Below are 14501 nucleotides of genomic sequence, written 5' to 3' on the forward strand. Positions count from 1 at the left end.
GAGCGCAACTGGAAGAAAACAAAACTAGAGGTATTTCGGATTGCATGGAAGGAGAGCTCGATTGCTTACAGAGAGGCTTTTAAAGCTGCTAGATCTGCTTATTTTTCAACCCTATTAGAAGAAAATAAACATAATCCTAGGTATTTTTTTGAAAAAGTGGCTAAACAAAAAAGTGAAAAAGAAAATTTATTTGAAAAAGTGGTTGCGTCTCAATTAAACATACACTTAATTGAAAATAATCTATTTGAGCCTCATCAATCTGGGTTTCGGAAATTACACAGCACTGAGACTGCATTAGTTAAAGTCACTAATGACTTACTTATAGCCTCCGACTCTGGCTCCCTGTCACTTCTCATTCTCTTGGATCTTAGTTCAGAATTTGATACAATTGACCATGCACTGTTACTTTATCGTCTTGAAAAAGTATTTGGTTTGTCAGAGACAGTTCTTGGCTGGTTCAAGTCATATTTTACTGACCGCAGTCAATTTGTTTTTATGGGTGGCTATAGGTCCAAAGTTGGTGCTGTTCATACTGGTGTCCCACAGGGGTCAGTATTGGGTCCCTTACTTTTTAGTATGTATATCTATCCACTTGGTCAACTATTAAGATCTCTTGACCTTAACTATCACTTTTATGCTGATGATACGCAGATTTATATCCATTCAAGACCGGATCAGCAAGTGGATGCTGCGCATCTTTCCAATTGTATTACTGAGATCAAGAGTTGGATGTCTAATAGTTTCCTGTCTTTAAATGGCTCTAAAACCGAAATTATGCTCCTTGGCTCTCCTCATCAACTGCGAAAGGCTGGGTCTCTCACTCTGTCAGTTGATGGAGTTGCCCTGGAGTTTCAAAGCAAACTAAAAACTCTTGGTGTCATATTTGATGCCACACTGTCTTTTGAGCCTTTTGTGCAGAATACGGTTAAGACATCCTTTTATCACCTCAGAAATATAGCACGTTTACGTCCTATGCTGTCCTTTACAGTTGCTGAGAGGTTGATAAACTCTTTTATCTTTTCACGTGTTGACTATTGTAATGGTCTCCTAGCTGGTGTATCTAAATCATCAATCGACAAACTGCAATATCTGCTAAATTCAGCTGCCAGAGTATTGACTGGGGTCAGGGCTAGGGATCATATTACCCCTGTCTTGGAGTCTTTGCACTGGCTCCCTGTCAGGTACCGTGTTGATTTTAAAATCCATATGCTGGCATATAAGGCTTTGCATAATCTGGCTCCTCAATACTTGACTGATCTTTTATTGCCTTATACACCATGTCGTAATCTGCGTTCCTCTCAGAGTGGTCTGTTGGTTGTTCCTAAGACGCGGCTTCGTTCTAGGGGTGATAGAGCATTTTCCTTCGCTGCTCCCAAGCTCTGGAATTCTCTCCCGGCTGACATTAGGGAAGCAAATACATTAGTGACTTTTAAATCTCTTCTTAAAACATTTTATTTTAGGATTGCTTTTATCTGATTACTTATTTTACCTGCTTATTTATTTTACCTGCTTATTTTTGTGTTTAAAGTGTGTTGCTTTTCTTTTCTGTTGTTATGTTTGTCTGTAAAGCGCTTTGAGAAAGCAAATTTTAAAGGCACTATACAAAATAAATGTATTATTATTATTATTATTATTATTATTAAACTAACGAAAAAGAAAGCTTCAAGCCCAGAAGTTTCCAAGAAACACAGCAGTAATGACTTTATGAATTTCTTCACTTATAAGATTGATAATATCAGAGACAAAATTATAACTATGCAACCGTCTACTACAGTATCGCATCAGGGAGTGCATTGTAGTCTGCCTGAGGAAAAATTTGATTCATTTGTTGCTATAGGAGAAGAAGAATTTTGCAAAATCGTTAACTCATCTAAATCAACAACTTGTATGTTAGACCCTATACCGACTAAACTATTGAAAGAGATGCTTCCAGAAGTCATAGATCCTCTTCTTAACATCATTAATTCATCTTTGTCTCTAGGATACGTACCAAAACCCTTTAAAGGGATACTCCACCAGTTTTTCTTATTAAACTATGTTATTCCCTTAAATAAGACGAGTTGATACATACCTCTCTCGTCTCAGTGCGTGCGCTATATCGCTCTGTATTGCCGCAAAACTATGTTAGCACTTAGCTTAGCCCATGCATTAAATATGGGCCAAGCAGAGAAGCGACCAAACACTTCCACGTTTTCCCTATGTAAACACAGTTACTCGAGTAGTGTAACTTGACCTGGGCTGGTGACACAAAATAAACCGTTGCGCTTTTCTAAGCGTTTAAAATTGATGGCTATATTGTATGGCGGAATACCATAACAAGTGCTTTTGAGCACTTCGACTTGGCGCAATAATATCTTCACTCGTGAAAAGTCCTCTTACCGGCTCCCGCTTCCTCTCCCCCTCCCTCTGACATTTCCGTCAATACAACCAACGTGACATGTGCCGGTAGTAGTAGTTCGAGCGGAGTTGACGAAGTAACAGGTTGTTGGAAGCTAGTTTGTGTACAATAATGGTTAAAGTGTGCATCGTAAAGGGTTGTGAAAATAAGGAGAATGTACATAGTGCTGTCATTTTTCACCGAATTCCAACACACCACATACAGCGGAGAGCTTGGTTAGCTGCTTTGAACAAGAATCCCAAAACACCATTGATGACTCTGAAGAAGTGGCGTGTTTGCTCCGAACATTTCACAAAGTTCGCAACAGTCACACTTGCACCACCAATTGCTGTTTGCCCGTGGTCTTTCGCCAGCTCCGGTCTGTTCTGGATCATATCTTTCTTGCCTCTCACGGTCCATAAGAGCTAATTCCTCCTCCGTGTACTCGGGTTCAAACAGATATGGCTCTGGGTCTTCTACAAAGAAGTCATAATCATCTACAAAGTCCGCCATTGCAAATGATCTGCAGTTTGCTAATAGCACAGGTAGTAAAAGTCACGTTGGTTGTATTGACGGAAATGTCAGAGGGAGAGGAAGCGGGTGCCGGTAAGAGGACTTTTCACGAGTGAAGATATTATTGCGCCAAGTCGAAGTACTCAAAAGCACTTGTTATGGTATTCCGCCATACAATATAGTCATCAATTTTAAACGCTTAGAAAAGCGCAACGGTTTATTTTGTGTCACCAGCCCAGGTCAAGTTACACTACTCGAGTAACTGTGTTTAAATAGGGAAAACGTGGAAGTGTTTGGTCGCTTCTCTGCTTGGCCCATATTTAATGCATGGGCTAAGCTAAGTGCTAACATAGTTTTGCGGCAATACAGAGCGATATAGTGCACGCACTGACACGAGAGAGGTATGTATCAACTCGTCTTAGTTAAGGGAATAACATAGTTTAATAAGAAAAACTGGTGGAGTATCCCTTTAAGCTGGCTATGATTAAACCGCTTGTTAAAAAAATGCAACTTGATCCTACAGAATTAGTCAATTACAGGCCGATCTCGAATTTGCCTTTTCTGTCAAAGATATTAGAAAAGGCAGTATCCTCACAACTGTGTTCCTTTCTTGAAGGAAATGCTATCTGCGAGGATTTTCAGTCCGGATTTAGACCGTACCATAGTACTGAGACTGTTCTTATTAAAGTCACAAATGATTTGCTTTTATCATCCGATCGTGGTTGTATCTCTCTATTAGTGTTACTTGATCTTAGTGCTGCATTTGACACCATTGACCACAACATTCTATTAAATAGACTAGAAAACTATGTTGGCATTAGTGGAATTGCACTAGCATGGTTTAAATCATACTTATCTGACCGTTATCAGTTTGTAGCAGTAAATGAAGAGATGTCTTATCGGTCAAAAGTTCAGTATGGCGTACCACAAGGCTCAGTACTAGGACCGCTGCTGTTCACTCTGTACATGCTACCGTTAGGAGATATCATTAGGAAACATGGAATTAGTTTTCACTGTTATGCTGATGATACTCAGCTCTATATTTCCTCAAAACCTAACGAAACTTACCAATTCACAAAATTAATGGAATGCATAGCTGATATAAAAAACTGGATGACTAGTAATTTCCTACTACTAAATTCTGAAAAAACAGAGATTCTAATTATTGGACAAAAAACTTCCACACGCAATAACCTAGAATACTGTTTAACACTTGATGGCTGCTCTGTCAAGTCTTCGTCGTCAGTTAGGAACCTGGGTGTGCTCTTTGATACCAATCTCTCATTTGAATGTCACGTGTCTAGTATCTGTAAAAGCGCATTTTTCCATCTTAAAAATACATCTAAATTACGTCATATGCTCTCATTGACAAATGCGGAACATTTGGTTCATGCGTTCATGACCTCAAGGCTAGATTATTGTAATGCTCTACTGGGTGGTTGCCCTGTATGCTTAACAAACAAACTACAGCTGGTCCAAAACGCAGCCGCTAGAGTTCTTACCAGAACCAGGAAGTATGACCATATTAGCCCGGTTCTGTCAACACTGCATTGGCTCCCTATTAAACATCGTATACATTTTAAAATATTGCTGATTACTTACAAAGCACTAAATGGTTTGGCTCCGCAGTACTTGAGCGAGCTCTTAACCCATTATAGTCCTTCACGTCTATTGCGATCTCAAAATTCTGGCCAGTTGATAATACCTAGAATATCAAAATCAACTGCTGGCGGTAGATCCTTTTCCTACTTGGCACCAAAACTTTGGAACAATCTTCCTAACATTGTCCGGGAAGCAGAGACAGTCTGTCAGTTCAAATCTAGACTAAAAACACATCTCTTTGGCTTAGCATACACATAACACATTATAGACTGCTATAATTCAATGTTAGGCTGCATAGTTTAGATCAGCAGGAACCAGGAACACTTCCCATAAATCCTGATGTACTTTGTACATCATAAGAAGGATGGCGTCTACGCTAATATTAGTCTCTCTGTTTATCCCGAGGTTTACCGCAAACTGCCGGATCCAGGCCATATCTAGATCTGAGGAAGGAGATCTAGATCACCACCACAGCTATCCGAAGTTTGTCCGTTCTACGCTGATTCAGATCTTGTAGTCATTATTGCTTTGAAAAAAACATCCTTGGAATTGGTCAACCATCCAACTTAAACATAGCCCATTGAAGACGACCCAGGTGGGACTTGAACCCACAATCTCCAGCTCCGGAGGCTGATGCCTTATCCATTAGGCCACTGGGCCTTGTCTGGCATGCCTTTCCTTTAGATTAGTAATATGCCTTCAAGGGGTTTCTAATGCTTGAACAACTACACTTTCGTATCTCGACGCCAGGTTGTGGTCCGTCTTGGAGATGGGCTTCACTGAATTTGTGGCGCCCTCCCGAAAAAACTTAATGAAGAAGAGGCTCGTTGGTCTAGGGGTATGATTCTCGCTTTGGGTGCGAGAGATCCCTTGTTCAAATCACGGACGAGCCCGGGGATTTCAGAACAACCAGCGAGAGCAGCAAGGTTGGATCCTTCCTTTTGCAGCACTGAGCCAAACTCAAAACTGTCATGTTTTTGAAACCCTTATTACTGCTTGTGTTCATCTGTACTACAACATAGCCAAGATTCAGCCAGATGACAAGCGCTTATTTCCTTGCACAGAACGTACTCAGAATCGCTGCCTGCCAGGGAGTGTGGCTCCCTAACGACAAACGCTTTCTATTAAAACTACGCAAGTAGCCAAATCTGTTGTCAGTCAGGCTCGTTGGTCTAGGGGTATGATTCTCGCCTTGGGTGCGAGAGGTCCCGGGTTCAAATCCCGGACGAGCCCAGCAGTTTCAGAACAAGCAGCCAGTCCGATGACAAGCGTTTATTTCCTGCACAGAATGTACTCTGAATTGCTGCCTGCCAGAGAGTGCAGCTCCCTAAGGACAAATGCTCTTATTAAAACTAGTGTCTGCTCATTCTGTTTGAGGCCAGTGTTCGGTGACTGTACAACTGTACGCAAGTAGCCCCATACAGCGTCAGACAGGCTCGTTGGTCTAGGGGTATGATTCTCGCTTCGGGTGCGAGAGGTCCCGGGTTCAAATCCCGGACGTGCCCTCTCACCTTTAGTATGAGTTCAACGGTTCTCTGACTCTGTATGCAATTGCATGTGATACCACAGGAAATCTTCTTAATTTTTTTTCTTTTTTTAAGTTGGGTGATAAAACAAATTGTGCTCTTCTTGGTGTATGAAAGCATTGTTTTTGCTTAGAAGTTGACGGAGAAGAAAGCTCATTCTGACGGAGAAGAAAGCTATTTCAGAAGCTCAAGCCCGCTTGAATGAGTCCAGTCAGAAGAGAGACTTGCTGAAGTTCTCTCTGGAGCAGAGACTCAGTGAGTTGCCCAAAAATCACCCGAAGGCCAATCTGTTTATGGAGGAGTTAGTCATGTTGTCCTCCCCACCTCTCAGCCCCTGCCAAAGCATCAAGTTTTCAACCACTTCATAGTCTGGCCATTTACTTTTCTTTATGCAATTGCATGTGATACCACAGGAAATCTTCTTCATTTTTTCTTTTTTTAAGCTCGGTGATAAAACAAATTGTGCTCTTCCTGGTGTATGAAAGGCATTGTTTTCCCTTAGAAGTTGACGGAGAAAAAAGCTCATTCTGACGGAGAAGAAAGCTCATTCAGAAGCTCAAGCCCGCTTGAATATGTCCCGTCAGAAGCGAGACTTGCTGAAGTTCTCTCTGGAGCAGAGACTCAGTGAGTTGCCCAAAAATCACCCGAAGGGCAATCTGATTTTGGAGGAGTTAGTCATGTTTTCCTCCCCACCGCTCAGCCCCTGCCCAAGCATCATGTTTTCAACCACTTCATAGTCTGGCCATTTACTTTTCTTTATCAACCACTTCATAGTCCGGCCATTTACTGCAACCCACATAGTACTTGACGTCACGTTCTGCAGCATCAGAGGCACAACACGATTGTTAGCACAACACGCTAGCAACTCGCTAGCCTGTTAACGCGCCACCCGTGCGCTCAGTTATTTATTTATTTTTCTCTCGCGCGCCCGCGCCTCTGAGTTCATAAAAAGCCCAGGTGAGTAAGAATTAGTCAACAAATACGGTGAGTAATGTCTTGTCCTGTTATTGTAACCTGCACTTCATGTTACATGTTTAGCATAGCCTTCCCCGTCGGCAATATAGGGTTTATATGTGATAAATGCAAGGAGACAGTCAGGCTGACGGAGAAGATTTCAGAATTAGAAACACGGATCCAAACTTTAATTGAGGATAGTAAGTGTGCTAGAGCTTTAGATACTATTTTGGATGCGCCTATTATAGTGAACCCTTTACATGATTCGGTTCCGGCTGAATTATTGCCTGTGCAGCCAGGCAGATGGATGACAGTGAGGGATCGCTCAAGTCGCGGATCAAAAAACCACTCTTCCGTTCCGATTACCACAACAAATCGATTTGCCCCACTCAGTGAAACACCCACTGAGAATTCTGTTGATTGTGCCCTGGTAATTGGCGATTATATTACACGGAACGTGAAAATAGGGACACCAGCCAACATAGTCACATGTTTGCCGGGAGCCAGAGCGCCCGACATCAAAGCAAATTTAAAAGTGCTTGCTAATGCTAATCGTAAATTCTCTAAGATTATTATTCACGTCGGCACTAATGATGTTCGACTTCGCCAGTCGGAGATCACCAAAATTAACATTAAAGAGGTGTTTGAACTCGCAAGTACGATGTCAGGCACTGTAATTTGCTCTGGCCCCCTTCCTGTTCGAAGGAGTGATGAGATAGTTAGTAGATTGTGTTCACTCAATGGCTGGCTGTCAAAGTGGTGTCCGCAAATTAATATAGAATTCGTAGACAATATGAAAAGTTTTTGGGGTAAACCTGGCCTGTTGAAAAGAGATGGTATTCATCCCTCCTGGGATGGTGCTGCTCTTCTCTCTAGTAATTTGGCTCATAGTCTTAGAGATAAAACATGACAATCTGGGGCTCAGGTCAGGAAGCAGACAAACTGGCTAAACCGACCGTCTGCTAGCGCCCTCGCGTCACCAAGGTCAGATGAATCCCATCACATAGAGGCTCTTTCACCTAGATATCATCATATAGAGACTGTGTCTGTTCCCCGAATTTGGAAATACAAAAAACTTCCAAACCTATCTAAGGTTAAAAATTTAATTGATGTTCAACAAGTAAAAAACAGATATAAAACAGATGAGCAAACGATAAAGCTTGGGTTGCTGATTATTCGATCCCTTACTTCAAAAGCACTTATTGTCAATGATATGATTTCAGATTATAACCTAGATGTGCTGTGTTTGACAGAAACCTGGCTAAAACCAAACGATTACATTACTTTAAATGAGTCCACCCCGCAAGATTACTGTTATTAACATGAACCTCGTCCGAAAGGCAAAGGGGGAGGTGTTGCTGTAAATTATTGTAATATTTTCAAAACCACTAAGAAATCTAGTTTTAAATATAATTCTTTTGAAGTGTTGGTGCTTAATGTAAAAATATATAGTGTAAACGATAAATCACGTTTGAGAATTCTGCTGGCTACTGTATACAGGCCACCAGGGCACCATAAAGACTTTATCAAAGAATTTGCTGACTATCTATCAGAATTAGTATTGGCTGCAGATTAAGTACTAATTGTTGGTGATTTTAATATACATGTAGATAATGAAAAAGATGGATTGGGATTGGCATTTAAAGACATTGTAAACTCAATTGGAGTTAGACAACACGTGTCAGGACCTACTCATTGTCGTAATCATACTCTAGATCTAATATTATCACATGGAATAGATGTTGATGCCATTGAAATACTGCAGCAGAGCGATGAGTTCTCAGATCATTATCTAGTCTCATGTAAATTACATTTAGCCAAGGCTGCAAAGCCGACTCCGTGTTATAAATATGTTAGACCTATCACTTCTGCCAAGAAAGATTGCTTTATCAATAATCTTCCTTATCAGTTTCATCATCTCAGCATCCCAGATAGCTTAGAAGAACTCGATATTGCAACAGAAACTTTTAACTCTCTATTTTCCAGCACTTCAGACACAGTTGCTCCGCTGCGCTTAAAGAAGATTAAAGAAAATAGTCCAACGCCGTGGTACAATGTGCACACCTGGGCCCTTAAGAGAGCAGCCAGAAAAATGGAGCGCAACTGGAAGAAAACAAAACTAGAGGTATTTCGGATTGCATGGAAGGAGAGCTCGATTGCTTACAGAGAGGCTTTAAAAGCTGCTAGATCTGCTTATTTTTCAACCCTATTAGAAGAAAATAAACATAATCCTAGGTATTTATTTGAAAAAGTGGCTAAACTAACGAAAAAGAAAGCTTCAAGCCCAGAAGTTTCCAAGAAACACAGCAGTAATGACTTTATGAATTTCTTCACTTATAAGATTGATAATATCAGGGACAAAATTATAACTATGCAACCGTCTACTACAGTATCGCATCAGGGAGTGAATTGTAGTCTCCCTGAGGAAAAATTTGATTCATTTGTTGCTATAGGAGAAGAAGAATTTTGCAAAATCGTTAACTCATCTAAATCAACAACTTGTATGTTAGACTCTATACCGACTAAACTATTGAAAGAGATGCTTCCAGAAGTCATAGATCCTCTTCTTAACATCATTAATTCATCTTTGTCTCTAGGATACGTACCAAAACCCTTTAAGCTGGCTATGATTAAACCGCTTGTTAAAAAAATGCAACTTGATCCTACAGAATTAGTCACTTACAGGCCGATCTCGAATTTGCCTTTTCTGTCAAAGATATTAGAAAAGGCAGTATCCTCACAACTGTGTTCCTTTCTTGAAGGAAATGCTATCTGCGAGGATTTTCAGTCCGGATTCAGACCGTACCATAGTACTGAGACTGCTCTCATTAAAGTCACAAATGATTTGCTTTTATCATCCGATCGTGGTTGTATCTCTCTATTAGTGTTACTTGATCTTAGTGCTGCATTTGACACCATTGACCACAACATTCTATTAAATAGACTAGAAAACTATGTTGGCATTAGTGGAATTGCACTAGCATGGTTTAAATCATACTTATCTGACCGTTGTCAGTTTGTAGCATTAAATGAAGAGATGTCTTATCGGTCAAAAGTTCAGTATGGCGTACCAATTCACAAAATTAACGGGATGCATAGCTGATATAAAAAACTGGATGACTAGTAATTTCCTACTACTAAATTCTGAAAAAACAGAGATTCTAATTATTGGACAAAAAACTTCCACACGCAATAACCTAGAATACTGTTTAACACTTGATGGCTGCTCTGTGAAGTCTTCGTCGTCAGTTAGGAACCTGGGTGTGCTCTTTGATACCAATCTCTCATTTGAAAGTCACGTGTCTAGTATCTGTAAAAGCGCAGTTTTCCATCTTAAAAATATATCTAAATTACGTCATATGCTCTCATTGACAAATGCGGAACAATTAGTTAATGCGTTCATGACCTCAAGGCTAGATTATTGTAATGTTCTACTGGGTGGTTGCCCTGTACGCTTAACAAACAAACTACAGCTTGTCCAAAACGCAGCCGCTAGGTTCTTACCAGAACCAGGAAGTATGACCATATTAGCCCGGTTCTGTCAACACTGCATTGGCTCCCTATTAAACATCGTATACATTTAAAAATATTGCTGATTACTTACAAAGCACTAAATGGTTTGGCTCCGCAGTACTTGAGCGAGCTCTTAACCCATTATAGTCCTTCACGTCTATTGCGATCTCAAAATTCTGGCCAGTTGATAATACCTAGAATATCAAAATCAACTGCTGGCGGTAGATCCTTTTCCTACTTGGCACCAAAACTTTGGAACAATCTTCCTCACATTGTCCGGGAAGCAGATACAGTCTGTCAGTTAAAATCTAGACTAAAAACACATCTCTTTGGCTTAGCATACACATAACACATTATAGATTGCCATAATTCAATGTTAGGCTGCATAGTTTAGATCAGCCGGAACCGGGAACACTTCCCATAAATCCTGATGTACTTTGTACACCATAAGAAAGATGGCGTCTACGCTAATATTAGTCTCTCTGTTTATCCCGAGGTTTACCGCAAACCGCCGGATCCAGGCCATATCTAGATCTGAGGAAGGAGATCTAGATCACCACCACGCCTATCCGAAGTTTGTCCATTCTACGCTGACTCAGATCTTGTAGTCATTATTGCTTTGAAAAAAACATCCTTGAATTGGTCAAACATCCAACTTAAACATAGCCCATTGAAGACGACCCAGGTGGGTCTTGAACCCACAATCTCCAGAGATAGAGTGTAATATAACCTCCGGAGGCTGATGCCTTATCCATTAGGCCACTACTAATCCTTTGATTAGTAATATGCCTTCAAGGGGTTTCTAACGCTCGAACAACTACACTTTCGTATCTCGACGCCAGGTCGTGGTCCGTCTTGGAGATGGGCTTCACTGAATTTGTGGCGCCCTCCCGAAAGACTTAATGAAGAAGAGGCTCGTTGGTCTAGGGGTATGATTCTCCCCTAAGGGATTCTCCCCGGGGATTTCAGAACAACCAGCGAGAGCAGCAAGGTTGGATCCTTCCTTTTGCAGCACTGAGCCAAACTCAAAACTGTCATGTTTTTGAAACCCTTATTACTACTTGTGTTCATCTGTACTACAACATAGCCAAGATTCAGCAAGATGACAAGCGCTTATTTCCTTGCACAGAACATACTCAGAATCGCTGCCTGCCAGGGAGTGTGGCTCCCTAACGACAAACGCTTTCTATCAAAACTAGGGCCTTCCCATTCTGTAAGAGGCCAGGATTCAGTGACTCTACAAGTGTACGCAAGTAGCCGAATCTGTTGTCAGTCAGGCTCTCAGAAGTTCTCTCTGGAGCAGAGACTCAGTGAGTTGCCCAAAAATCACCCGAAGGGCAATCTGATTTTGGAGGAGTTAGTCATGTTGTCCTCCCCACCTCTCAGCCCCTGCCCAAGCATCATGTTTTCAACCACTTCATAGTCTGGCCATTTACTTTTCTTTATCAACCACTTCATAGTCCGACCATTTACTGCAACCCACATAGAATTTGACGTCACGTCCTGCAGCATCAGAGGCTGATGCTTTGGGACAATTGAACTTTTTTCGCAGGTCTGTAGATGCTGTAGTGGGATTCAAAGCATTTTAAATCGCTCTTAACTGAATTACCCGTGGCTCTTTTGCAGAAACGCTAAGCACAGGTATACTTGTTGTTCTGTGGAGTTTCTTTGAACAACTTTTCATTGACTTTTTGCAGCATCGACTTAGAGCTAGCGCAACAAGCACGCCCTAGTAACAGCATCCCTAGGTAGAAGGCTGATGCCTTTTAGTTCAAAGTCAAGCCTACGGCATAGCCTATATGCGGCTGTTTATATTTTGAGCTCGCCATTTCTGTTCCATGTGTTTTTCTCCAATTACACAGCCATTTTGGTTGTATGGACAAAACAAACGTATCAATGATGTTTTTCGATGACTAGATTCATTTATAGTTCATGACTCTTTCCCACCTGTTTTGTGTGTAGTCTGCCCCTCTGCTTTCATACGCAAAGCCTTCGTCGTAGGTCCAGTGCAAAAGCAAGAAGTGGCTTTTTCCCCTTAGGCCACTCGGCCTCTTGCGCACAGTGCTTTGTGTAATTTCAGCCTGAAAGGTCACATGCACGCGCAGGCAAGAATGATTCACTGACAGTCTGATGCACACAAAAACCCACAACCACAGCTATCCAAAGTTTGTCCGTTCTATACTAACTTAGATCTTGTGGTCATTATTGCTTTGAACAAACCATCCTTGAATTTGTGGAACATCCAACTTAAATATAGCCCATTGAAGAAGACCCAGGTGGGACTTGAAGCCAAAATCTCCAGCGCCGGATGCTGATGCCTTATCCATTAGGCCACTGGGCCTTGTCTGGCATGCTTTTCCTTTGATCAGTAATATGCCTTCAAGGGGTTTCTAACGCTCAAACAACTACACTTTCGTATCTCGACGCCAGGTCGTGGTCCGTCTTTGAGATGGGCTTCACTGAATTTGTGGCGCCCTCCCGAAAGTCTTAATGTAGAAGAGGCTCGTTGGTCTGGGGGTATGTTTCTCGATTTGGGTGCGAGAGGTCCCGTGTTCAAATTCCTGACGAGCCCGGGGATTTCAGAAAGAGCAGCAAGGTTGGATCCTTCCTTTTGCAGCACTGAGCCAAACTCAAAACTGTCATGTTTTTGAAACCCTTATTACTGCTTGTGTTCATCTGTACAACAACATAGCCAAGATTCAGCCAGATGACAAGGGCTTATTTCCTTGCACAGAACGTACTCAGAATCGCTGCCTGCCAGGGAGTGTGGCTCCCTAACGACAAACGCTTTCTATTAAAACTAGTGCCTTCCCATTCTGTAAGAGGCCAGGATTCAGTGACTCTACAAGTGTATGCAAGTAGCCGAATCTTTAGTCAGTCAGGCTCGTTTGTCTAGGGGTATGATTCTCGCTTTGGGTGCGAGAGGTCCCTGGTTCAAATCCTGGACGAGCCCGGCAGTTTCTGAACAAGCAGCTAGTCCGATGACAAGCGTTTATTTCCTGCACAGAATGTACTCTGAATCGCTGCCTGCCAGAGAGTGCAGCTCCCTAAGGACAAATGCTCTTATTAAAAATAGTGTCTGCTCATTCTGTTTGAGGCCAGTGTTCGGTGACTGTAGAAGTGTACGCAAGTAGCCCCATCCAGCGTCAGGCAGGTTCGTTGGTCTAGGGGTATGGTTCTTGCTTCGGGTGCGAGAGGTCCCGGGTTCAAATCCCGGACGAGCCCTCTCACCTTTAGTATGAGTTCAAGGGTTCTCTGACTCTGTATGCAATTGCATGTGATACCACAGGAAATCTTCTTCATTTTTTTTCTTTTTTTAAGCTGGGTGATAAAACAAATTGTGCTCTTCCTGGTGTATGAAAGGCATTGTTTTCCCTTAGAAGTTGACGGAGAAGAAAGCTCATTCTGACGGAGAAGAAAGCTCATTCAGAAGCTCAAGCCCGCTTGAATGAGTCCAGTCAGAAGCGAGACTTGCTGAAGTTCTCTCTGGAGCAGAGACTCAGTGAGTTGCCCAAAAATCACCCGAAGGGCAATCTGATTTTGGAGGAGTTAGACATTTTGTCCTCCCCACCTCTCAGCCCCTGCCCAAGCATCATGTTTTCAACCACTTCATAGTCTGGCCATTTACTTTTCTTTATCAACCACTTCATAGTCCGGCCATTTACTGCAACCCACATAGTACTTGACGTCACGTTCTGCAGCATCAGAGGCTGATGCTTTGGCAAAATTTAACTTTTTTCGCAGGTCTGTAGATGCTGTAGTGGGATTCAAAGCATTTTAAATCGCTCTTAACTGAATTACCCGTGGCTCTTTTGCAGAAACGCTAAGCACAGGTATACTTGTTGTTCTGTAGAGTTTCTTTGAACAACTTTTCATTGACTTTTTGCAGCATCGGCTTAGAGCTAGCGCAACAAGCACGCCCTAGTAACAGCCTCCCTAGGTAGGAGGCTGATGCCTTTTAGTTCAAAGTCAAGCCTACGGCATAGCCTATATGCGGCGGTTTACATTTAGAGCCC

The 14501-nt window shown here is 41.9% G+C and overlaps 1 protein-coding gene and 5 non-coding genes across 6 annotated transcripts; 5 read left to right on the forward strand and 1 right to left on the reverse strand.

The window, feature by feature from the left end:
- Nucleotides 1–5079: 5079 nt before the first annotated feature.
- On the reverse strand, nucleotides 5080–5152 carry trnar-ccg (transfer RNA arginine (anticodon CCG)). Its single transcript has one exon. It is a non-coding gene; the product is annotated as a tRNA-Arg (tRNA).
- Nucleotides 5153–5653: 501 nt separating this feature from the next.
- trnap-ugg (transfer RNA proline (anticodon UGG)) lies at nucleotides 5654–5725 on the forward strand. The gene has a single exon. It is a non-coding gene; the product is annotated as a tRNA-Pro (tRNA).
- A 200-nt stretch (nucleotides 5726–5925) lies between these two features.
- On the forward strand, nucleotides 5926–5997 carry trnap-cgg (transfer RNA proline (anticodon CGG)). Its single transcript has one exon. It is a non-coding gene; the product is annotated as a tRNA-Pro (tRNA).
- Nucleotides 5998–7279: 1282 nt separating this feature from the next.
- LOC143745580 (uncharacterized) lies at nucleotides 7280–7885 on the forward strand. Its single transcript, XM_077237732.1, has one exon. The coding sequence runs from the start codon at nucleotides 7280–7282 to the stop codon at nucleotides 7880–7882; it is 603 nt and encodes a 200-aa protein (XP_077093847.1). The 3' UTR covers nucleotides 7883–7885.
- Nucleotides 7886–13366: 5481 nt separating this feature from the next.
- Nucleotides 13367–13438, forward strand: trnap-ugg (transfer RNA proline (anticodon UGG)). Its single transcript has one exon. It is a non-coding gene; the product is annotated as a tRNA-Pro (tRNA).
- A 200-nt stretch (nucleotides 13439–13638) lies between these two features.
- trnap-cgg (transfer RNA proline (anticodon CGG)) lies at nucleotides 13639–13710 on the forward strand. The gene has a single exon. It is a non-coding gene; the product is annotated as a tRNA-Pro (tRNA).
- Nucleotides 13711–14501: the final 791 nt, after the last annotated feature.

The sequence above is a fragment of the Siphateles boraxobius genome, unplaced genomic scaffold (assembly GCF_051911475.1).
Source record: "Siphateles boraxobius isolate OS27281-9 unplaced genomic scaffold, OSU_SipBor_1 1, whole genome shotgun sequence".
Lineage (NCBI taxonomy): Eukaryota > Metazoa > Chordata > Actinopteri > Cypriniformes > Leuciscidae > Siphateles > Siphateles boraxobius.